Source organism: Sinohyriopsis cumingii, chromosome 15 (assembly GCF_028554795.1).
Source record: "Sinohyriopsis cumingii isolate HCF-2022 chromosome 15, ASM2855479v2, whole genome shotgun sequence".
Taxonomy (NCBI): domain Eukaryota; kingdom Metazoa; phylum Mollusca; class Bivalvia; order Unionida; family Unionidae; genus Sinohyriopsis; species Sinohyriopsis cumingii.
Window position 1 is genome coordinate 140,795,092 of NC_142975.1, and position 26,969 is coordinate 140,822,060.

Sequence of the window (26,969 nt, forward strand, 5' to 3'; positions counted from 1 at the left end):
GGCTGTTTGTCATTAACAGTACGATCTCATTAGGCTCAATTTATCAAGGAACGTAAACGTACTGCGAAAACGAGGCCCCGATGGATAAATACATTATATTGGCTTTAGGGTCCAGATTCGGACATTGGAAGCTGCACCGTCGCAGACCGTTCTTGTTACTAGTGGAGGAATGTGAAACTCGTGATGATTCATACTTGAATGAATATCTTTCACCGTTTTTATTTCTTTCTATTATTCGGCAAGAGAGTAGAAACAATTATATTCACCTATACAAATGCGTCCACTGTTTTACATTGTCCACACCATAGAAACCGTTCTGTTATTAAGAAAGCTAATAAAATTTTTTACTTGAGAATGAATATGTTCCAAAAGATCGGCGGAATATCCAAGAGAGGGAATTTCAGGTATCCATAGTAAACGAAATAAAATGACCCATTGTGGAATGCGCTTCAATATAATGCGATATTTGTAAACATCGGCTGAATATGTAATATTTCTGAGATTTTAGTCCTGCATTCCATTGACTATATGACAGTATGGTAAAGTAATGTCTTCTGAAATGAGAATTTACAATATTTTAATTTGTACTGACTGCCAAATTCTTATTCACACAAAAAAATCGGCTGTTTGTTAGGATTCCAGTCTCATTTCAAAATTGTAAGTATAATTTATTGAAATGAAGTAGATACTGCCTAATCCTGGCAATATTCAAACGATTTTTAATTAGAATGAGATGACCACACAGATTTAAAAAAGCATGCACACAAATAAAAATTTGGATGGATTTTGCAATGAAGTATGAATTATGGAGTTCCTAACTTTTTCATAGATGGACAAGTATATCCTTCGATTGGCGTTATTGAAAGGCAGGAAACATCAATGAATACTGACGGTTTGAGATTGAGCACAGGTTTTGTTTTGTTTTGTCAATGCTGTTAGCTTGTTGTTTTATTTATAAACTCTGCGAATGTAACATTTGCTCAAATGAAGAACCTTAATATCTCAATTAGCTATGAATAACATGCACCAATCTGAGGATAGTATAGACACTGATCTGTCATCAAATAATGCGCCACGAGATCAGGGGCTACTCTGCTAGCTGTATAAATAGTATAGACACTGATCTGTCATCAAATAATGCGCCACGAGATCAGGGACTACCCTGTTAGTTGTATAAATAGTATAGACACTGATCTGTCATCAAATAATGTGCCATGAGATCTGGGACTACTCTGTTAGCTGTATAAAAAGTATAGACACTGGTCTGTCATCAAATAATGCGCCACGAGATCAGGGACTACTCTGTTAGCTGTATAAATAGTATAGACACTGATCTGTCATCAAATAATGTGCCATGAGATCTGGGACTATACTAGTTTCTGTATGACTAATGCAGACTGGATTCGTCATAAAATAATGCGACGGCAGATCCGGGTCTACTCTTTTAACTATCACGCTATACAAAGATATTATGTATGATAACTTTTGACTTCAAAACGCTGTCAGCCGCCTGATTTGTGTCTTGTTCATTCAAAGCTAAAATCAAAAGTTATATTTCCGTATATATCTTCTCCAAAATAGACGAGTACAATGTCATCATAGACGAGTACAAAATCATCTAAGACGAGTACAAAGTCATCAAAGACGAGTACATAATCATCATAGACGAGTACAAAGTCATCATGAAAATTAAGATACCTACTTTAAAATTGACTCTTGTTATTGACGTTAGCAAACCATCCTTCAGTCATATGATTTTTAAAGGAAACCAAAACGACATACACTTGTATGTAAGAAAATTATGCGAGAAACCTTTCCCGATTGCCGCAGCTTTGTTAAGAAGGATTTAACAGTTTGTCCTAGTTTGTGCACGATGCACGCACGCACGCCGCACGCACGCACGCACGTACGTACGTACGTACGTATGTATGTATGTATGTATGTATGTATGTATGTATGTATGTATGTATGTATGTATGTAAAAAGAAGTTTCCCTATAACTCACTGCTTATAGCCGTGGTGTTAGTGGCAATACAGAAGCATCTAGAACTTAATTGATTGGATTGATATGTTTATTATCTCTTTTTACAGATGATACATTCGGTATTGTATTAGTTTATTCTCGGATTTGTTATCCCACATTCCCTTTCATGTGTAAATAAAATGTACCGATGTGACCTCAATGAGAATCAAGGAATGGCATTCTAATTGGTATGGAGATAATATTTACATTACCTGTACTCAGTCAAAAGCAGTGCAGTGATTTTTCTTTGGGCTCGTTAGACAGTTCTGATAGCTAAGAACTGACGTCATACTGACGTAATTCGGCAGTTACTACCAATTACAAAGAACTCCTTAGGTTTGCAAATTACGGAAAATGTTGTTTGGAGTGAGATTCGTATTTTCGTTTTGTTTTTAACTCACTTGTCTTTGATGCAGAAGGGCGTTTGAAGACAAGCTCTCACATATTAGCTACAGTTCTTTAATTCGTCTGTCTGTTTGTCTTTCTTTCTCTATCTACACACACAGACATTATATATATATATATATATATATATATATATATATATATATATATATATATATATATATATATATATATATATATATAAAGATAGACAGACAGAGGCAGAGGGAAACATCATTACTTTTAAATATGCACATATACCATGCCGAATTGCACCTAGTAAGACACCATTGTTCCCTTTTAGCAGCTTGCATTCTACATAATTTATTTCTACTGTACTAGCTTTGCCTGAAGATGTCGAGAAATTCGATTGTGAACATGTGATTGTGACAAGTATAGAATGAATTATTCGTATTCAAGTGTTTATACTGAAGCGCGGGCTTTATTGAAAAACGGTTTTTATTAATACATATAATTGTCTCCTGGTGGGGCGGGTGGGTGTGGGGTTGAATGACTTGTCATAAGGAAAGAGTTATTCTTTCCAGTCAAATGAATAGGGATGTTCTCTATCCGTCAGCATTGATTGAGGCCGGGTTCACAATAAGTTCGAAGGAAACAAAATGGGAATGCAATCAACAGCATATATACTATATAATGTTGTAGAGCGGCGTTGGAAAATAACAGCTTACGTTGGTCGTAGTGCAAGTTTGTCCTCTGAGAATAATAGAATCACGCGCGCGTGCGCAGTGACACGCGTTGAACAACAAGTAATTACATTTTGACATAGAGAAATAAATCAAGAATAACGAAGCATTCTAAATCATAGAATAATATAAAAAATAAGCATATGTCTAGAAAAGGAGTTATTATCTGTAAATAGGGCGAGATTAAAGAGGAATGACAGCTTGCAATAATATAGCAGCATACATCTTGGCGTGACGTTGTTGCCTACGTCATTGAGATGAGAACCTGTTGCATAGGCGCGATATATGGAGCTGCACAGTTTTTCGCTATTGGCTTACATTTCGGATGCAATTTCCACTAGGAGAAATATTGTTATGAATGTATTAACATTACAAGAGAAGGTGGTGAAAGATATAATAATAATAATAATAATAATAATAATAATAATAATAATAATAATAATAATGATAATAATAATAATAAGAAGATGATGATGATGATGATGATGATGGTGATGATGATGAACTTGACGTCGTTAGAAAGCCTTGAGGCCGAGTAAGCTGACTGGAATGAAAATGACGCTCATTGGGTTTGGCAGAGAGCTAAAAGGCTATCGTTTTTATTTATTTATTTTTGATTTTTTTTGTTGTTGTTTATGCCTAATTTGCCATGATGTCCCATCTGCAATATCAGTACTTTTTGTAAATGGTCACGGTCAGTCCATCTTTGATTTGATTTAATGGGCAACATTTCAAGAGACTGGGCAGAACATCGTGTTTGGCGAGTTTTGTATTGGCATTGTTTCTGATACGGCTTTTGTGATTGTAAACTGTGTATTCGCCTTGTAAACTCGGCTTGTTTCTCCAACATACTGTATGGCAGAAATCTTGCACTTAAAGACCAAAATGACATTTAAACTGACACATCCTAAGCTTTGGTTGATATTATAAGTAATTCCTATTAACGAACTCTTGAGAGTGATAGTTATTGAAAGTAACTCCTACTGACGAACGCTTGAGAGTGGTTGATAGTGCAAGTAATTTACATAACTCCTGTGTGTGAGTGTGTGATTTTGATTTTTAACGTAGCTTTTAAACAAAAATCAGTCATATCGCTACGATGACTGCAATGTGGCAGTTTTTAATGATGTCTAGCACTGGGGCATCATGCCGCGGACATGTAGCATGATGTCCCACCCAGTCACATTATCCTGACACCAGGCCGACCAGTCCTAACACTAACCTCTTAATGATGAGCGCCTAGTGAGGCACCTGTTAGTACCATTTTTAAATAAGTCTTTAGTATGACTCGCCCAACGACCTCCCGTATCCCAGGCGGACGCTCTAACCACTAGGCTACCGGAACAGTCCAATAAGTACGGTCTTGCAGAACAATTCAAATGGCAAAAACAGAAACTCTGGAAAATCCATGTTTCACAAAGCATATAATCAACTGAGATTGTTAGTACCATTTTTGTAAGTCTTTGGTATAACTCGGCCGGGGTTCGAACCCACGACCTCCCGCTTCTGATGCGGATGCTCTAACCACTAGACCACCGGAGCGTTGCGTAACTAATGAGAGTGCTTGATGTTGTAAGTAACTCCTGTAACTGTTCAGAATGGTTGATATTGTAAGTAATTCCCGTAACTCTTGATAGTGGCTGATATTTTAAGTAACTCCTACTGAGTAACTCTTGAGAGTGGTTAATATTATAAGTAATTCCGATTGAAGAACTCTTGAGAGTGGTTCTCTCAGTCATTTGCAGACAAATTAGACAACGCGTATCTTTACCTGTGCATATCCTTATTCCATGCTGTGGTTTGAAATCAGTTGGTCTTTTGAGTTTCTTAGTCGTCAGTAAGCGACCATAGTCGATTCTTTAAAAATAAAAACTCTCTTGGACGTGACGAGAAATCAGTAATGTACCAGTGTTTCCGGACAAATTGTCTTATGTTTGGTGCATCCAGGCATTATGTTGTTACCAAGGGATACCATTTTTGGCAGTCATAGCTTTGTATTTGATCGTGTGATTGTATTTAGTCAATGGAGGCAGATGTATAGCTTTGCTCAGAGTTAAGTGCCCTTCGAAACTATTGCTGTAGGGTTTCTTTGCTTAAGCGATACATTGTACACGAATACATACTTTGAATGGATTTACAGAGGGGAGTCTGTCGGCCTGCAATTCATGTCAGTTTCTGTGTTTCCATTTTGCTATATATATTGGTTATGTTTGACTTATTTGACGACTCTAGCATCAACTGGGCGTGAACTGGAGGTTGGGATGGAAACTGTTAGAACAGACAAAGAATTGTCGGAGTTGCTCTCGTGTTCCTACCCATTTGCTCACTACATCACCAATACATATCCAGCTGCAATTGGGGTTGGGTGCGTGATTTAGGAGTGTGTGATCTGGACACAACTTACATATATTGGCATACGAAAGTGCCATTCAAGTGTCCATTGCTGTACCAAAATTTCTTGGTCACTTAAAGTTGTTCGTCTTCAAAATATGGTTCAAATGCTTGACAGGGTAAAAGTGGTATGGGATTGGGCGAAGGACTTGGAAGCCTTCCTTGCAAGCTTCTGTGCCCTTGTCATGCGGTATGTTTGTACTGAGGTAGCAAAAATCCATGGTAACATCGGATACAGTGTTGGACATATATACTGTGAACTTCTGTTGAGATAGTCTGGTGTATCCCGTATACGAGAGGGCAGTTGTTGATGTCTGTTTTATCCTGTATAGGAGAAGGTTGTTGTTGTTTGCTGGATCATGTACATGAGAGGGTAGTTGTTGTTGTCTGTTGTATCCTCTATATGAGTGAGTTGTTGCGGTCTGATGTATCCTGTATATGAGAGGGTAGTTGATTTCTGCTGTATCCTGTCTATGAGAGGGTAGTTGTTGACTGCTGTATCCTGTCTATGAGAGGGTAGTTGTTGACTGCTGGATACTTTCTGTGAGAGGGTAGTTGTTGACTGCTGTATCCTGTCTATGAGAGGGTAGTTGTTGACTGCTGTATCCTGTCTATGAGAGGGTAGTTGTTGACTGCTGGATACTTTCTGTGAGAGGGTAGTTGTTGACTGCTGTATCCTGTCTATGAGAGGGTAGTTGTTGACTGCTGTATCCTGTCTATGAGAGGGTAGTTGTTGACTGCTGGATACTTTCTGTGAGAGGGTAGTTGTTGACTGCTGTATCCGGTCTATAAGAGGGTAGTTGTTTTCTGCTGTATCCTGTCTATGAGACGGTAGTTGTTGTTATATAAAGGGAAATGGCGAGCATGTTAGTCAGTAAATTCTGCTGTTTGTTCTTTGAGATCTTTGTTGCAAAAGATGATAGCTCTACCAGGGTTATCTGGTGTTTGAATTTTAGGTAGCGAGTCGAGACGGCTGAGTTCGGTGTCACTTGTAAACAGATAAGCGCTGTTCTTATCTTCTATTTATCCAATTCCATGCATATTTTTAAGTGTTTGACTTTCGTCCAGTTTTCTACAGAACCTTTCATCACTTTGGTTTATTACAACTACGCAAATCCGCTTATTGCTTGTTTGATAACTATATCCTCCCGCTCAAGACAACTTGTCCAAATAATGTCTTTTTTGTTAGATCATCCTCATCAGTATGTGTTTATGTGTGGGATGCAGAGTCACTCTCAATGGTGGACAATTAAGCTTCACGTACCTTTACGGTATTTACTTTTGGTACACGAAGAAAAAAACATTAAACTAGCTAGAAACAATAGTAAATTTTGCTAATATTCCTCACACCACCATGCAAAGGCTATGTTAAAATAATTTTATTTATTTGAGCATCAACATTCGTGGCTATTCTCAAAATCGAGTTTTCCATGATAATTGCATTCATTGATACTATTTGTCTTTATATATGAATAATTTGTTAGTTAAGGTTGTATGTTAGCGTTTTGTACCATGTACAAGATGTATTTTTTTACAGTTGGAATGAAAATAAATTAGCACTAATTCTCTCAAGAGCTTTTTTACAGAAAAAAATATATTGGAATTCTTTTTTTTTCGATGAGATAATGGGAATAAATAAAAATAATGAAAGAAAAAGTGTGCATAAATAGAGTGTGCACAACTGCTGCTATCAAGTAAGTACATTGATTATGCAGCTAACGATGGCTGGCGGCATAGATTAGTGCATCGTTTGAAATTTAGGATGCAATCTTAATGCAGATAATAGTAGGATGCAATCTTAATGCAGGTACTATAATAGACGTTGCCTAATTTTCAAGAAATTGGTTGTTTACTGACTAAAGAAGCCACCATGTGCTTGAATGTACATTTTAAAAAATAAACAACAAAACAAGACAAATCCCCGTCGTTTACATAAATCAAGTTTGAACAATCAGAGTTCTCTTATAAATATAGTGGTGCTGCTAAAGATGACCCGATATGAATCAAGCATTTGTTTTTGTTATTTCATTTGGAATTTAGGATAATGTCTCCATTTCAACCAGATTTTTTTATCAAGTGATTAGTGATCTTTGTCAGAAATAAAATCTGAGAAGCTAATGTACCCACTTGTCTGTTGTCATGATAGGATCTTTGTGGAGCCTGTTATAGTTGATGGTTTTAGATAATCATCATTACATGGTTAAAGCTTTCAGACATCCTGTGTTCCTTGCGCATGACCTTGTCAAGCTTGTAATCTTTATTAATATTTAAAACGAAAGCCACACAGGTAATATGCTTGCATCTACACAAATTAAAATAATTTTAATTCTTGGTCTAAAAATTAATGATACCATAGTTTAACCAAAGCCTATTCAATCATGAATGAATGCTCCGCACCTTAAATGCCATCAAAACCGTCGAGACTAAAATTATGAATCGCTACGGAGTTTAACAATGATTGTCAGGGACTAAACTGGGTAAGAAAATGGAACGTCAGGTCTGTCGTGACAAATAACAGGTAGTACTTATTTGTTTGCAACACACGCAGCTTTCGTTGTGACATCACAGGGTACGAATTCAAATCCGGTTTAAACTAGATCACACCATTAGGCTAACCTGGTCCAAAAATGTCCACATGGTTTAGCACTGATTTTGCCGTAAGTATTTCTTATAAATAATGACCTTCCAAAGGAAAATGGATGTAGGAGAATCCAAATAAGGTGAATAATTGCCATATGACGAAGGGTAAGTGCAATCAAATTCTCACAAAAAAAACACTCATTAGTTAAAAAGTCGGTCATGAATGCCTACATGATCTTATGATTTTTGCTGCAAGTGGCGATATGTTCGCTTTAATTATGACAGAAAAGCGTCCAGTCAACTTAAATTGTATCAACTTTATCAGGAATACAACAAACAGCTTGTGCACATTTGATTGGAAATATATACACCTAGAGTATGTACTATTTGCATTTTCGTCACGTTTACAGCTTTGTTATATTTTTGTGATTATTTGTTGATTATGAGGAGTCGGTGTTGGAAAGATATTTCTCGACTCCAGCAATTAGGCAGTGCCGAGGAGCAGAGGTTATAATGTACAGTTTTGACGAGATTTTATAACAGTATGGATTTTTTTTTCGTAAAATGGACCTCCCTAATTTCATAACATAGGGGGAATATCTGGATATTTTTAGGTATACCTATTTAGTAATTTGAGATAGGAATAATTTGGCTTGTATTAAATGTTTGGGTAGTGTTTTGTATTATACGGCTTGAAGTACTATTAATCGGCTCGAAACGACTTACACATGAATCATAAAATGTTAAACAAGAAAAACCTTGCAAGTGTGGAATTATAAGTTCGTGGTGTGTGGTCATTAGGTGATCAGAGAATAATTATTTACAATGTTTACGCGTTTGATAACCTATCAGATGACAACGATTTTTGTCTTGAGGTCCTTGGAAATAGGGCCAAACAAAGACTATTAAGCCACACTAACTCATGTGTTTGATTCGCTTGGTATGAGACTCCTTGAACGTAACAATATTCTTTCTCGTACACGTTTTTGAACAGTTTCCTTTCCTGATAAATCTTTTGTTTGTTTACGAACCTTAGGAAGAAAGCATTCGTTTGTTCTTTGTCAAACAAGTTTACTGGAATGATGCATATAAGCTCGTCTTCAATATAATGCAAACATTTCTCTGTCGTATAGAATAAATAACATAACATAACATAACATAACATAACATAACATAGCATAACCAAAAAACTAAAATATTATTGACTGATTTTGTGAATGAATCAGATTTTAAAAAATGCGGTAGAAGAGGTATCAGTCCGTTGCCTTTGGAATAACAAACAAATCAAGCGGTAATACATCGGAATTAAATTATACTGTGATTTTCTTCATATGTAGAATAGTAAATCTCCGACTTATGCGAGAGCCATTCGCTATACAGACCGAGTACTAGAGCAATCGATGCGTTTAATTTGATGGAAAGGTTCTTGTCTTAAAATCATTTCAGTTGTTGGCTTAAAGTGATTATTCTCCTGATTTGTAAACACTTGTATTGCATGATTTTACAGTGAATGCCAGTCATCGTCAGTAACAAGTTCTTTTCAAATACATTAGACATGACCTTTGGCTGCAATGCAAAACATAGATAAATCTCGTCAATGGTAAGAGCCATTACTAGCCTGGTATTCTCGAAACGGCAAAGGGGATAGCACCGGCCCATTATTCTCGAAACGGCAAAGGTGATAGCACTGGCCCATTGTTGTCGAAACGGTCACGTCTACAGTACTGGCACCCGATTCTTCAGACGACAATGTAGTAGTACTGGCCCCCGATTCCTAAACGGCAATGGTGACAGTACTGTCTCATTACGGCGATGGCACCCTATTCTCGATACGTCAATGGTGATAGTACTGTCCCTTTATTCTCAAAACGTCGACAGTGATAATACAGTTACTGTCAGTTGTTCTGGGGCCGCGACTGGTTCCGTATTCTTGAAACAGCATTGGTAAATAGTACTGGTCCCTTATTCTATAAAAGACGATGGCCATAGTATTGATTCAATATTCTCAAAAGGGCGATGGTGATAGAACTGGCCCATTATTCTCCCAGTGACCATGGTGATAGAACTGGCCCATTATTCTCCCAGTGACCATGGTGATAGAACTGGCCCATTATTCTCCCAGTGACCATGGTGATAACACTGGCCTCTTATTCTCTCAGTGGCCATGGTGATAGTACTGGCTTCATATTATCGATATCGGGATGCTGACAGTACTAAACATTTACTGTCGAAACTTTCTGAGAACATAACTCAGCTAAGTATCAAAATCCAGAATTGTCTGACATTCCGTATTTCAAATGGAACTTAGTGAGATTCATATAAAAGATTTTCTTAACTTTTGTATCTCTGTTTGTATGCTGTTTTTCAATTTTGTACTCTTAGTATAATTTGTGATTCTGGGGTCTTGAACTTAATATTGAGCTTCATGCTGAAAAAGATCTGAGAATATAGGTTTTGGTTTCCTGGTGACTGCAGTTTTTGAGCAATACACATATCAAAAGGAATTAACAGCATTTACAACATGTACAGCATTACTCGGTAGTGTTCATCGAACTAATCCGACCTTCTAATTAGAAAATAAATACATATGGCGTGTGTATATCCTCATTTGCGTATACTTAAATTATTTTTGGTGTTACAGTCTTATTCCATGCACTGTATAGATTGCACAAAATGTGTCTTTCATATAGGATTTCTAGCTCGAATCAGAAAATTAAATCTGGTGCAGAGTTTTTCTATCTCGAATTAGAAATTCAAATCAGGTCCAGAATGTTTGTTACCATTTAAAAATAAATGTATCTATCCTTTGTTCCTAGCGTATTCTACATGGCTTATCCCTTCCAGATATTGTGTTCAGATATTCTCCTGTGAAACGGATATATCTTACAATAATCGTCAGTAAACCTCTATTAAAAGGCCACCTGTCTAAATATACCACTTTAGGAGATTCCCACAGATGCACTCTTATGACACGTATCTCTACATAAGGTTATTCCAAGGTGGAATGTCACATGTGTTATATGCGTATGAGTGGAGGACAACGTTATACCGGGTAACCGTGGTATTTCCTTTCTTCAGTAGTTCGTACGACGGACATTTACATTGAACCGATACTTCGGTAGTTTCCGTCAGTAAGGAATGTACTGAAATTCACCAGTAAGCTTGTTACGGATTTAATGACACATCAAGTATCATTTTAAATGGAAAAATGATCCCAAGAATTCTTAATGTTTTAATATTTTTTTTTTCCAAAATAGTTGCTTTGTCGCAAATTAATTTTGGACTATAACAAAAAAAAACAATATTATTTATAAAGCTTGAATCACATGCATGACACGTGTCACGTATGCCATCACGGTGGACGAAAATGATGTTTTGAATGACATATAGGACATATCCAGGTTATGAAAAATGTCGGATTTAAAAAAAAAGTCTCTTTTTTAAATTAATTTGTTAGGAATGTTAATGTATTAAGAACATGTATTCATTTAGTAAGACAGAGAACCATCCTAAAACGTTTTCTCTTTGAATTTAACGATATTTCTCAAGTCCACTAAATATTTCCTCGTTTGTTGAGTCAGTATGCTACTTGCGTTCTCTGTTAAATGTCTTGAACGTGTGTTGATATCCCACTCAAAGTTTCCTTTTCTATTGCAATAATAACGCAGCTAGTAAATTACAGACTTCAGTGACTTCACTACCTACCTTTATCAACAAGTTCCCAATGTCAGTATGTTTTAGAGGGTGTCAGCCGTAGTGTAAACTTAGTCATCTCACTTTAGGTACAGTTTTGCGAAGACAGTTTATACAGCAATTAACATACACGCTGGAAATTCACCTGCCATAAGGAACTGGCCATGTAATTCTCAGACGCTGAGATTTTCTTTCAATCTGATATATGTTATTTCTTTTATCTCAAGATAATTAATTAAAAATAAGAATGTAATGCAATAATGTAATGGATATAACATGGTGCTATTTTGCGATAAATCGAACGATATTTTTCAGAATTAATTGTAAAAAAAATATTGTAATGTAATAATGTAATGCATATAACATGGTGTTATTTTGCGATAAATCGAACGATATTTTTCACCTATGTGGGAACTGGAAATTAATAAGAATGTCTGCCCCTGCCTTTGAAAATGAAATTGTTAGTACCAACTACAATTGCTGTATACCGTAGTAATTATCGCGGTATGTTCGGAAATACACCGCTGCACACCGCGGGACAAACCTTTTCGTTCTTCTCAGCTCTAGTGCAAATGTTTTCATTGGAAATCTGTGACGGCGCATATTCTTGACAGCACTTTGATGCGCAAACCTGTTGAAAACAAACAACGTAGAAGCAATATGCATATGCGCTATGAAAGCAAGTAATGGTTGGAAATAGTCAAGATGACGTTTTATTGATACAAGTTTTCAAAAGATTCAATTGATGTTTATATATAATCATATACTCTTCTTCACCTGAGCCTCAGTTGAAAAGCTACGTCTGGGTTAAATATTTAATGGACTTCTTCTTGTTGCATATAATCATATTATAAAAAGTTTTATTAAAAGCTTGATATTTTTTCTTAAATATGTCACATTGAATATTGTATTTATTAACTTATTCAAACAGACATTTTTCTTTATTTATTTAACAGCATTGAATTGTGTGGCTTCTCGAGCAATTACAGACCATATTTACTTAAAGGTACAATTCCGGCCCATCTACAAACAACATAGACACGGATTTACCCTTGTATTATGCACCGTCAGATCAGGGTCTTTGTTGTTTTTATTTTCTTCTACCGATTACTCTAATAAACTTCATAGACCCAGATCTACCTGCACAATATGCAACGGCAGATCTGTGTATTTGCAGTTTGGTGGTAAACTAATGGAACTAGGTGGAATTCATCAACGTTTTCGCTATATGGCTAATACGACTGTTACGGGAGCACTTATTTTTACCCAGTTATTGTTCAGTTCCCCCATATCCTCGAATGTTTGTTCTTATGCGAGGCGGAAACTAAATTTGAAAGTCCTTTTCAGCTTGCTACTTGTAGTGCATCTGTGTAAAATCGAAATGAAAGCAGAGAAAGTAGAGAAAATCCTATACAGTTGGTGATTCTGACTTTTTTCCATAGCGGAGGTGCGTTTCAAGCCAATAAATGAATACAAAAATATGGGATCCGGTCGTATTGTAGATTTTGAGCAATCTGTGTTTTTGTTATAATTGTGTTCTTTTTCTAAACATTTTGAATAAAAATAATAAATAATAAAACTTACGAAATCTTTCAGCAAATTTAACTTCGTACATGTTTGGGGACTCGACATAACCATGCTTTTATGTTAAGTGTTACCGTCTTCATCGCTTCAATGCTTTCTTTTTAAATATTTATAAGGTTTTGCCCCACCAATAAAAACTTCAATAGGATTTATTTGCCTTAAGATTTCACTACAGTAACGTATTTACGTCAAGATCTTAGTTAAATATTAATTTTTCTCTAATATTATCTTATCTTTTCACGCCAAAACCAGGAATGTCTCCCTACTGCCGTGGGAGGGTTGGCGGTGAGTTGATTTAATTTATTTTTACATTATTTTTTCTCTTTTATCTTCGTATTCGTGTAATTGTGGCCTTTTTGTACATTTAAACAAATTTTCTGGTCACCCTTGAAAAGCATTCGCATGAGCTTTGTCTTTAACATTTTCGAATAATTCTGATGTTATCGGTGTTTGGTGATATTTGGTAAACTGTTGTCAGTGCAGGTTATAGAATCGTTTCGTATTTTACTATACATACGTATAATTATATTTTCCTGTGATTTTTGTGATTTTACGAGGATTTTCAGAGGGCGAAGGGATATAGCACATCATTGTCAGCTCAAGGCCCTGTAATTTCTTTAGTTAAATTAGATCTTCTACATACACAAGTGGCGCAGTCATATTTGTGTCTGCAGAAGTATTCTTGGTCATCAGTGTGGTTAACATATATGTAGGTGCTGCGTATTACCTTGTAACTTTTTGTGTTTATTCTGCCGACAAAAAAAAAACCGGAGAAAAATGCTCCATACTGCAGTGTATATTCTAGAACAATTACAAACAGTTTTCACCTTGCTAAATAGAAGAATTACAAGCAGTTTTCACCTTGCTAACTAGACCGTTTTACCTGTAATTGTGTGAGAATGCAAGTTTCAGTTTAGCTTCGAATCAACCAGACATTGCTGTACGTACTTATATTTTCTATCTCTAGATAAAATAGACATTGATTATGGAGAAGTAATTATAAAATAAAATGCTCCACCGGTTGGTTTATGTTTCTAACCTCACTAATCATACCTTAGAAGTTTGCGCAAAATCTAACTTTGCTACAATCTGGGGTAGGTCTTTCTTGATATTTTTAGTATGAAACTCAAGTTAAAGCAGAGAATCTGAAAACTTTGACATTATGTAACCTTCGGTAGAATTATGTCAGGTCTGCAGAACTTCCTTTACTAGCATGCTATATTTCATTAACATGGCTGCACTATATGTGTGACTGCATATGTTGTATCATTAGCATGATTTTGTTTCTCAGTCCAAACGTTTCCAGAATACAGTGGCATATCCTGTCTTTATGATCTCCAAACGAGTTCCTTTTAAGTAAGAAAAGTCCCTAATATCCATATTTAAAGTGTCTCTCTAAGTTACTGTATGGTTAAATGACACTATGGAGTGCAATTCGATTTAGACAGTTTCAGACTTTCGATAAAAACAATGCTTACGGCGAGAAAACGTTAAGAATTTTGTGATGGACTGGTTCCATGCTTTTATTTATTTCTGTTTCATATGTAGTGTCAAATGACATTCAAATACAACATTGAGTCTTCATGGGCAAGTTGAGACAGGATGATTATGCATAAATGACTCCTTAGGAATTATCGATGGGTACGTGCAGATTTAATTCCAGGAATCAGTTTTTATATTTTAACCAATATTTGTGATAAATCTAACCTTTTAAACTGCAATTTTCGTAATGGGAGTACACACGACTATTTCAAACCACTGATCACCACATCACTTGCTTATCTCAATCATAAAGGAATTTACTTTTTTCTGAACAGGTTGATGAAGACCGTCTATCATACATACATACATGCATACATACATACATACATACATACATACATACATACATGCATGCATAGCATACACATACATACATACATACCGAACCTTCCATGCTCTCTCTCTCTCTCTCTCTCTCTCTCTCTCTCTCTCTCTCTCGTCCTCCAAATTTGCTGAGATTTGAAAATGAATTATGTATTGCTTCTAACTCTAACGCAGGCCTGTTGTTAATGAGCGATCTCAGTATTGATTTAATTAATGACCAGTAAAGTAAATGGAATGATATTCTACAAATATATAATCTCGCTCAAATGATACAGACCCCTAATAGAGTCACTGACAAGTTGATGTCCTTAATCGATCACGTTGTTTTTCTACGCACACTGAATTTATAATTACGACATTCATCCCAGCATGATCTATTGGTGGCCACCTTTTGGACAGACTGGAAAATATGCTCTAAGTAATTGTCGGCCTAGTTTTAAGAATCCAGACCTTGATGTGCAACATAGCATTGCACATGAAATCGTAAATCGACATGCTGCAGTTAAATGCAAAAGGAGCAAGAGAATTACGCACCTTGACTGGTTTAATTCTGGAATAAGAGAAGCCATAAACCGGCAAGAATTCTGTCAAAAACAGAGTGACGAAGTTACAAAATAAAAATAGAGAAATTTAGTGAAAATATGAACGCTAAGTTAAAAAGGATAATTTTTTCAAGATTAATTGAAAATTAAAGTGACTGATGAAATAAAACATGGACACATTTTAGTAAGTTAAAAGTTTCATGATTTCCATTTAGAATAAAAAAAACTGCAGAACCAACAGATATTGCAAACGTCCTAAATACCTTTTCTTGCATTATTAACTTCAGTACTTGAAGAACATTCTTCCGCCTCAGATTCTTCATTCCCTTGCATATGTACTGAACGATGTTACATATATTTTATAGAACCTTGATGGCACAAAGCAATAGGACTGGATGAATCTCACCCAAGATACCCAAACTATTAACTTAAGCTGCTGTCCAATCAATTGCTAACTTTATAAATGCAAGTATTGCTATGGGAATATGTCCAACTAATCTAAACTTAGCCAGGTGTTCTCAATCTTCAAAAAAGGTGATGGCTCGTCAGCAAACAAATATCGGCAAATATAAATTTCACCAAGTTTATGTAAACTTTTGGAAAAATTCATCGCCCTTCATCTTCTCCGACTTTTAAAAGAATTATAATCGACTGCATAACTCACAATCGATTTCAGAGAAAAGCATTCATGCCAAACTGCCAATCTGATTAAAATCAGATCTCCACTGTTATACATGAAGATCAGACAACGGCCGCTTAGGGGCCATTTTACCGTAATCGATAATTGTATCAGCCAATCAGATGAAGTTTTATATTAGCCAGTCAGAAGAGGTCTTATATCTTTGCATTTAGAGACGGAGCAGCGTGGATGAAGAGCGTGAATGTGTACCGAACGATTTGATTAACTCTCAGATTTTTTTAAAGATGCATTTCCATTGGCTAAATCAAAGGTCACCAGAGCATGACCCCTAAGCGGACGTGGTCAGATCTTCACGTAGGACAGCGGAGATCTGATTTTAATCAGATTCGTCAAACAGCCGTCACAAATCAAAGTTGGTTGATACATGGCCAGCAGCTATAGATGACGGAAAAAAATATTCGGATAATTTAAAAAAGCGTTTGATTAAGTACATAATGAAATATTGGTGAAGAAACTAAAAGCATCCAATCTTTGATAAGTTGCATACCTTGGTTCTTACCTTTTAGGAAGGCAACAGTGTGTTTCTGTGGTCAATACTACATCTTCTTTACAATACTTCAAAACGTGGGGTCCCCAGAGCTCCTGTTCTTGCCCCATTTCTCTTTTCCCTTTTCATTAATAACGATTTACCTATTCACATGAAAGCCACTGAAACTGATCTTTCTGTGAATGACATAACTTTACATGAGTGATGCAATCTTTTCTCTTGAACAAAATTTACAACAGTGCGTTGATGTTTTACTGTGATGCAAAATCAAACAAAACACAACTGAGCACATAAATTACCAGTATGACAAATAGATCCAGGCAAAAAAGTTTTTTTTTTTTGGAGGATATCAATCTGTTTGATTAGGGAACTAAATTAAATAACACTGAAAATCAAAAACATTTCAGGTGTGATTACTGATAGGCGTTTATCATGGGAAAATGAAATAAAGCGCGTGTATTCTGCGGTATCCTCCAGAATTTCATTATTGAACAAACTGTCTTCGTATGCTAAAAATGCTTTATACTGGATTTATATTGCCTTTCTTTCATTATGGTTGCAGCGTATGGGGAAACTGTAATGCTACTAATTTTAATCAGATAATAAAACTCCACAAAACAAGCAGCTGGAATTATTGCAAGAGAATACTGTCCGTCTTATTCGTTGATTTACAGTGCTTCCTTTTAGTGTAAAGTTCATGACATCTATTTTTGCATATAAATCTGTTCATAACATGGCTCCACAATATATAAATAATCTTCTAACACCAGCATCCAATAGCCATGCACACAATTTGGGGTCTATTCCGTACTCGAATCTTAAATGCCTAAATTCAAAACAACTCTGTACGAAACACCATCTAGATATTCTGCAGCAGTGCTGTGAAATATCATTTCCAGTGATATCAAACAAAACACCGACACTACATTCTTTGAAGAGCGCGCTTCATAATTTTATTTCCTCTGATTATGTCAAACCTCAGATAAATTGATATACCTAACACGAATAAAACCACCACCTTCCTATCTCCCAAATCTACATGTATATCTTGGTTATGTTTTAAGCTATGTATATGTGTGTGTATATATTTATTTTATGATTACGTGTGAGTGTCAGACACTTTAATATGTACTTTTACTTGTAAATATACTTTGCATTTATAGTTCTAATATTCTATTATTGAGGTCTACACGTAAGATTGGTTGATTGATTCAGAACGAAAATTATTATTCTCTGACATTATTATTATTATTATTATTATTATTATTATTATTATTATTATTATTATTGTTGTTGTTGTTGAGCCTTCATACAAAAATCGATATATGTTTTTCTTAGAGTTCTTTTCTTGATAGCTCATAACGCATTATCTTTGCATTGGGTGCAATCAGTTTTCGCGCCACATTATTTCATTTTTTTATGCCTGTACGAGATTTCAAAGTAACTTGCAACTTCTTTTATCACGCATTAATTAATTCTAACGCACTATTTCACGCAATTTTTTCAGGTTTAATTGCACATCTTCAATTGTTTAAATTTTATAATGCACATATATGTACGATAGAGAAAAACTTAAACTTACTTTGGGAGAGAGAGAAAAAAGTGTACGTTGTTTATGGAATATTCAAACACAAGTTTCTTGATACACTAGAAATCTTGTAAAGAACCAACTGAAAGTGCGTATTTAAGAGCTATGGAATAAACAATGTCTCTTGATCGAAATAACAGTCTTATGCAGTATGACATCTTTAACTAAGTTTTTAAAAAAAAAGAACTTTTAAAAAGTTTTAAAATGACAAATTCCCGTACCCTTGTTTTTTTTTCTTAAGAAGCATCTTTCTGTTACTAAGGCAACGTCTTGTTCTTCACTTCATGAATACATGCACAAATACGGAAGCCTTGACACTGTTCAATGCTGAAACTATTGTAAGATCAACAAATGTTTGTTTTAAACTGACATCAGATTTTTAGTGATAAATTACTTTTTTTCTCTCTTATAAAAAGTGTTTAAATATTTGCAAATAAAATAAATAACATAAAGATATGCCCTGTATTGTTCAATATCATTACTAACGCAGCAGCTTTGCTAGCTCGTTGGATCCAGTTGTGGACTTCGTTGGTTACATGGTCAATGTAGGAGATGCCCAGGATCTTGCGGTAGCATCTCATTTCGAAGGTTTGAATCCTTTTGTAGATCTGATCTGAGCGTCCATGTTTCACAAGCATACAAAAAGATGGATATGACAATCAAGCGCATCAGCCTTATTTTTAAACCAGGAGCGATGTTGGTATCTTTCCATATTGGTCTCAACCTTATTAAAGCTTGTGTTGACTGGGCAATCCTGCATAGTAGTTCTGGTTTAAAGCCCTCATCTGATAATTGATCCAAAGTACTTGAAGCTTGTGACTCTTTCCAGCTTCTGTCCACTGACTCCTGTTTCTGCATTGATGCCATTGGTGTTGTTTGTCATTAGTTTGGTTTGAAGGAGGCTGCAATGATTAAACAATCTTACAATTTAAACGTCGAACCGGATATAACTGGATCAGTTTCATCCCGTCGGACAGCCAGGCAGTAGATACTGTTTCAGCTAACTGAATATGCTATTATTTATGTAGAAAGAAGTGGATTAACGATCATTGACTAGCGAAGATGTTATCACTGGAGCACGGTTACAGTTATATTTGTTGTCAGCCCCTTTGGCTTTTATCTCTGTTACATGTTCAGTCCAATCGCTCGTTGCTTTGCGACGATGGTGCAAGCCAAGTTAGTTAAGTAAGTCGTGGCATCACCTAAGGCAGATAGATTTTTCTTGAACTCCGTTAAAGGTCCATGCACAAGCTATAATTCGCAGGTGTGAAAAACAAATTCCCATGAGAAATTCAAGATTAATTTCCATAAGAAATTCTATATTTAAAATATATATTATTAATCAGAAAGTTGTTCTTAACATAATTAAATCATGTGTCTTCGTTGTTCAGTTAAAAATAACATCTCTATGAGCTATAAATCTATGATAAATGAATCATGAATAATTACAAACAGAAGTGGGAAAGAATATGTTTGATTCATGATACAGTTCTTGGTACTTTTGGATCCACAATGCAAATGAAAACTTCCAGACTTGTGACGCATAACGAATGAAGTATGAAACAGAGGTGCAAATATTACTCTGGCATGCTCCACAAATGTCTGTTTTTTGATGCGTTGAACATCGTTTGTCTGATAGGCTATAAATACTCAGTTTTGCCATCTATCAGTCTATTATTTCAAGACACACAGTTTGTATTATTTGCGTTTCCTTAATAGAATCGCTGTACCTTAACCTCCCGAATGTAGCACCCCATCTACTGTGTACAATATGGATCCAGATATACTGATGCATAATGCGATCAGGATTTACACATGCGATCAGGATTTACACAGATCATTTCATCAGATCTTAAGAGTTATCGCTTGTGAAATGTTAGATTATTTAATTTCGTTACAAATGTACCCAAGGGTCCAAGATATCCGAAATCACTATAATTATATTTTTTCGAACATTATAAATATAATTATATTCCTGATCCTTTAATAACATATTTGACAAGTGTCATGTCTGCAAACGTGGCGGTCGAATGGGATGTTTGAATATTTTGTTAAAATCGAAATTTTTATGAATAATTTTGGATAAAAAGTAAATGTAAATTTTTTTTTTCTAGCTTATGTTAATGTTGTGAAGACATGTATCTCTTTGTAAGACTGCAAATCATCCTTAGAATTTGAGGAGAGAAGTTATTTTCTGTTTGAATTTTACGTAATTTCTCAAGTCCACTAAATATTTTCTCGTTTATTCATGCCATATTTTTTACATTTACTGGCCTCTCAGATAAATATCTTGCCCGGATGTTGGCATCCCACTCAAAGTTTCGCTGCCTATTATTATCAGTAGTGTAGCTAGTAAATTGTAGGCAATATTGCGCGGGGTCCCGAGTGGCTGAGTGGTCTAAAGCGCTCTCCGTTACGAACATCTGCCATCTCAACTCTGCGTGGTTTCGAGTCTCGAATTCGGCCAATGTGGGTATGTGAAAAAGCTTGCCAGTAGCTTCTCGTGGGTCAGGAGTTATTTCCGGGCTTTTCTGGGGTTCTTCCTCCGCCATTTATACTGACCGTCATGTATAGCCTATATTATGCTGAACAATGCGCTTAACCCTACAACAACAAGAAATGTTGTGCGCGTCTTCTAGCCCACAACACCAATTCCGCATTAACACCGGGAAATCCGCACAATTTTCGCAATAGGGCAGGTTTCAAATTAGGCGGATGTTACGCCACAATTAATGATCTCATGATTAAAAGCAAATCCACGTGGACATTTTCTTAAAACCTGCGGACAAACATTGTAACATGGTTGCTAAGTTTCAACATATACAGCAAACTGAAAACGATGTTCTTGGGGGCGAAATTTAATGTACAGCTTTTCTTGTATACATTGATATGAGCAGAGCAACATAGATTACAAAGTGCACAGTGTTGTTCATCGTAATCATCACAATGTTCTATCTTCTCTAGCCAAGGTTCCGATTTGTTAACTCTATGTACGTCTTGGCAGATCGATCACTATTTCTGTGCTTCGGGTCTGTGTATTTCATTGGATGCGGCGGCAAGCCACTGCATCCATTCAAAGTCAGCTTGTTAAAATTTTAATACTGTTCCTACAGGATCAAGACAAGGGAAGCACACAACTTGGAAAGGACTCATGAATAAGCTATTTTCCACTGCCGGTCAGTTTAATTGTTTCTCTCTGGTTCATAGTCATGCTTTCGGTGTTAAATTTACAAAGTATCCTTTCGAAGTCAATTGCCTCTTCCATTTTCGGCCTATGTACAATGCACCGCCGTTACACATTAAGGGAGGCCACTCATGAAATCCAATAGATGTCGCTAGGATAAAGCATTGAAATAGTTGATCTATCCGCCATGGTGTAGATAGGATTAACATATCGGAACCTTGTCTAGCGAAGGTGCACAATGTGTACACTCCAGTTTCGTTCTGTTTGTCCGTAAGCAATATGGTGGTACACGTGGATAAATTATATTTATAGCAACAAGGCGAATTCGCAACCTACATATTATACCGGGTCGAACGCACACATAAAACTGAGATAATCACACAAGGATAAGTTGACGTCTTTCATGTTCACGAAGAGGAAGATTTAAACCTGTATAATTCTTCCGCTTTGTACGAGGTATGTGTTTTCTCGCGTGAACAAGGTATTAAGTTAAAGGCGATGTCGTATATATGATGTAATAATACAATTTTTACGTAATTCGAGACGTGCAGTAAACGTTGATTTTGCAAAAGACGACGACCGCTCCGGTGGCCTAAGTGGTTTGAGCATCTGCCTTGAATGCGGGAGGTCGCAGGTTCGAAACCGGTCGAGTTCATGCCAAAGACCAAAGACTTATTTAAAAAATGGCACTATCAGCTGCCTCGCTTGACGCTCAGCATTAAGAGGTTAGTGTTAGGACTAGCCGGCCTGGTGCCAGGATAATGTGACTGGGTGGGACATCATGCTACATGTCTGCAGCATGATGCCTCAGTTCTAGACATCACTATAAAACTGCCACACTGCAGACATCGTAGCGACATGACTGAAAAATTATTAAAGCTATGTAAAAAAATCAAAATTATACGCACGCACGCACACACACACACACACACACACGACAGCTTCCTGACTAAGCTGGTGGTATTGTGGTAAAGTAATAAGAGAAATTCGGTCATCGGTTTCTCACTGCAGGAACTTTGCTCGTCCAGCAATGGCAAACCGACATCAGTATTTTGAAATAAATATAGCTGAAAATAAACCAACCGCATGCAACGCTGTACAGGCAACGAAAGCAGAGTTCATATACATTCATAAATAATGAATAATGCATGATCAAAAGTTATTAAATATTAGAAACTCAACATTGCGTTGCATTTTGGAGGTAAAATCCCATTTACTACTTGGGGGGTCGAGTAGTTTTCATACAGTTGATGGAATTCAAATCAATGTTAAAAGGCTTACATTTTTCGATGATGAGGCTGTGCGGAAGATTGTTGAAGGCTTGGATATGTCCGTTAGCATTGCACGGTCATTGGAGCCATTGTCCTGGGCGCCCCACCAGTCCTCCACCAGTTTCAGCAGAGTTGTTTTACATCCATCCATACCCTTTTCTAAAAGTAGACAAAATGATGACTGGTTTGCAGTTGCACTTACGCATAGGATCAGAATTTTTAAAAATCGGGTTGAGATGCACGTCTTTAAGACTAGCTGGAAATTTCTCTTTGTGTATACAAGTATCCAGACACATGCATATTTCCGATCATAAAACTGTTGCGCATAAATTGAGCACTTTATGCGGCATGTTATCAAGGGTTAGTGATTTCTTTGTGTCGAGGCCTCTCATAACTTTGAGAACTTGTTCTGGTATTTCAGGTTTCAGTTTAAGAGTTTGGTTTGTTATGTACATAAATATTTTGTGTAACTCCTAGTACAAGATTTTGTCAAATTTTTGTAGGTTTTAGTCATGACTGTAAATTGTAATGATTATCTATAGTTGGATTTGGTATTCGCACATTGGGTCTATTTCAAGATATTGAAGAACATAAAATTGCATATGATTTATAAGTAGATGTTTACGTACGTCTTGCTAGTTACTAAAAATAGAATTATTAGTAAGTATATTTGCGAGATTCGGCATTGTTCCCATTGGACAGGACAGTTAGGTGGTATCTTAGAAGAATTAAGTTAATTTGCATTGGATGGGTTCGGTCACATGAATAGGTATTTTGAAATATCAGACTGAGTAGTAAGATCTGTTACGTTGGATATATTGCGATATATGGTCGTAATAAAATCTTCAATGTATGTATAAGGAGATAATTGAGGAATCAGATTCATTCCTATTTTAGAGCCATTCTTATTTCTTGTGCTCCTGTTGTAACATCAAGTCTGCATACATGTTTTGTGTTGTACTTAGATATTATTTGAGAGTAAAGAAAGTGCTCATTGAACTATAATATTGCTTCATTCTGTTACTTAATGATCATAGAATCATAACAGGTACTTTTCAGGTGGATGGTTGTCATGAAAATAGTTTGTATGCTAGGGTGAATAGGAATGGTAATTAGGAGATCATTTGACCCAATGTTTTTTTTGCAATATTCATTTGACCCAATGGGTTTTGCAATATTCATTTGACCCAATGGGTTTTGCAATATTCATTTGACCCAGTGGTTTCGCAATATTCATTTAACCGAATGGTTTTTGCAATGTTAATTTAACCCAATGTTTTTTGCAATATTCATTTAACCCAGTGGTATTTTTTGCTTGTTTGTGTGTGTGTGTGTGTGTGTGTGTGTGTGTGTGTGTGCACGTGCGTGTGTTGGCATGGTTTGGGTTTTATTGTGATCTTCTGAGCTTGGTTAGAAACGTTTTTGTTGTTTGGGGGGCATTGGGGGTACTTTTTTTACTTGCCCAGAATCATTTTGTTTTATGTTTGTTAAATTTGTTATGGGCAGTACACTTTTTTATATGTGGTCTTTCTAAGTTCCCTTGTTCATGTGGCCATGGGGGGGGGGTATTTTTGCATTGTGGTGCATACTTATCAGTCCAATCTTGTTTCTTCTTTTAAGGTTCCATGAACTTTAACTGCAATACTGGCGCATGGTTCCACCTACTCTCTGTACAGGCATATAAAAATACTTTCGAGTTGTAATTGCTTCTTGATAATGCACGCAAAACCCCGGATATGACGCGCCTTAAAGAATTCGGCAGATCAGAGCATGTCGTTCGTCAAACCTGTTTGCGAACAGCACAGACCCAGAACTGCCTGTGTATACAGCGCATGTATATATAGATTTACACTGTTTGCAGATGGGTTCGTGTCAGACTTTGTTAATTACAGTTACAGTAATTGTTGCACATATTTCCACCATATGATAATCTAAAAAGTGAGATGTGTTGTGCATTGTTTATTCAAAGCTACGGAATGTCAGATGCGATAAATTACTCCGAAAACTAAGATGTTTCAACACATCGAGTCTTGATTAGGTGGCATACCTTTTGTATGAAATGTATGCTTGTACAGAAGGCCTTTCCGGTAACTGGACAACCTAACGAATGTGACTGGTAGTAATTTGGGGTTTTCTCAACATCTCTTTACGGAATTATACAAGGCTACAATAGTTGATGCCTCAATCTAGTTCTTGGCAGTATACGGCCGCTTCCATACAAAAGTGATTGATTCTTCCGAATACATTCCACTCTAACAAACTCTTCAGAAACACACTAAAGGGCACTTCGGTCATTTGGCTTTGAAGCAAACGTTATCTCTTGCTTGCAAATAGAGGTAGTCACGATCACATGGAACACGTCTTTCAACAGTTGTTCTTTAATACAAAGTTATTTCCCTACATTTAATTTTTAAAAAAAACAAACATACTGGAGGTGAAACTGAAGAACGTTTCACACAGAAAATTGACTGACATCATCATCAATATCACACATTCTGTGTTGCTTCCTGGCAGATGGTGCATCTTTTTTTCTAGTTACCGTATCAGGGTCATACGTTTACGGTTAGCGAGGTGAAGTTTATTTACAGATATGTACTTGCATGTTTGCCTGTTCGAGATGATTAAAGCCTTTGGCATTTCCTGAATTATATATTAGCACCTGTTTTAAAACTGCTCAAGCAATACTGAACGCTCCAATTACTGATACACAGGGAGTGTAGAAACCAGCTGAAGCTGCCCGTTTACGCAAGTTATCAAACTGAAAACCAAATTATTTCATGAACTTAAATTTCAGACAAACTGCTTGTCGATTTTGATATGTACTCACATGCACTTTTTTAGTGATTTGCAATTCGGTGTATTTTATTTACGTACACTAAGTCATTTCTTTCATATGGCCGATTATTTGATCATATTAATTGAGAAATTAATATTCCTTCTATCAAGAAACCATTTGACAGGAAATTTTAGTAAAGAAATATTTCGCAGTAATGTCACAGACAGCGGTAGGAACTCCGTCATGAATTAAAATAGTATTACATGTTTTGCCTCATCTCATGTTGTTTGTTTTTTTTTTTGTTTTGTTTTGTATTTGGTTCATATGATCTTCACACTTTAGATTTCACAGTAACTGTTAACTCATCTGTGCACAAAGAGGTCTTAATCACTGCCGTTCATTATTTAAATTTCACTTTCACGTTAATCATAACAATTATTGTCGCTATTCCGTTATGATCGGACTTTTTTTCTTCAAGGAATTTATTTTGGAAAAACCGAAACGAGTATCCATTCCTTATTAGTGAGTTCATATGGCAGAAAATAACATCGTGGGAAACTAGCAGTTGACGGACAACTTATAAATTATGCAATCACATAACTCTTTATTTGGAAGTCTCCTCTAAGCCTCTGTTTATTAACAAATATAACCTACATAATGCATCGGTTAGTGAGATTTTGGAAACGGGGCAATGTCGAAGATAATTATTTCTGTGTGAAAGGAGACTGTTTAGGATTATCGAATGAGCATGTCTTAATACATTTTACTTCGACTGGTAGTGCGGAAAATACGTTTACGTCAGACCTTTTTCGGTTTTTAGTAAGACAAATGAGTCTTTTATGCTTTTCTTTAATTCATTTAGAGATTTTTTAAAATTTTACTTATTAACTGTAGAAGTCGCAGCAGCTCAGTGGTTAGTGTGGTGGAGTTGCGACCGCAAGTGCGCGGTTCGAATTTTGCTATCGGAGAAATAAACCATGCAGACTTCTGTGCTATTGCCTCGGACAAGACACTTTACTCCAATCGACTAAATAGCATTCCCCTGTTTCCGTATTGTAAAATACCAATCCAAACCAGACTCATGCACTAATTACTCATATGATTTGACTTTGTTGTGTTGCATTTTACTAGACTTCCAGTTACTTACAGGGTTTGTTTTGAGACACAAACATAAATATTGTCATTTTCTGTTAGTT

The 26,969-nt window shown here is 36.1% G+C and overlaps 1 protein-coding gene across 2 annotated transcripts in view; it reads left to right on the plus strand.

Annotated features, from left to right (window-relative positions):
* Positions 1-26,969, plus strand: part of LOC149782923 (junctophilin-1-like) — a 149,536-nt gene that overhangs the window by 54,189 nt on the left and 68,378 nt on the right. The window contains exon 2 of one of the 2 annotated variants that reach the window (XM_089934477.1): positions 13,612-13,644. The exons of the other annotated variant lie outside the window; for it this stretch is intronic. Coding sequence (XP_089790603.1) covers positions 13,612-13,644 — 33 coding nt within the window. The remainder of the gene's footprint in view (positions 1-13,611; positions 13,645-26,969) is intronic. 2 annotated transcript variants of the gene reach the window in all.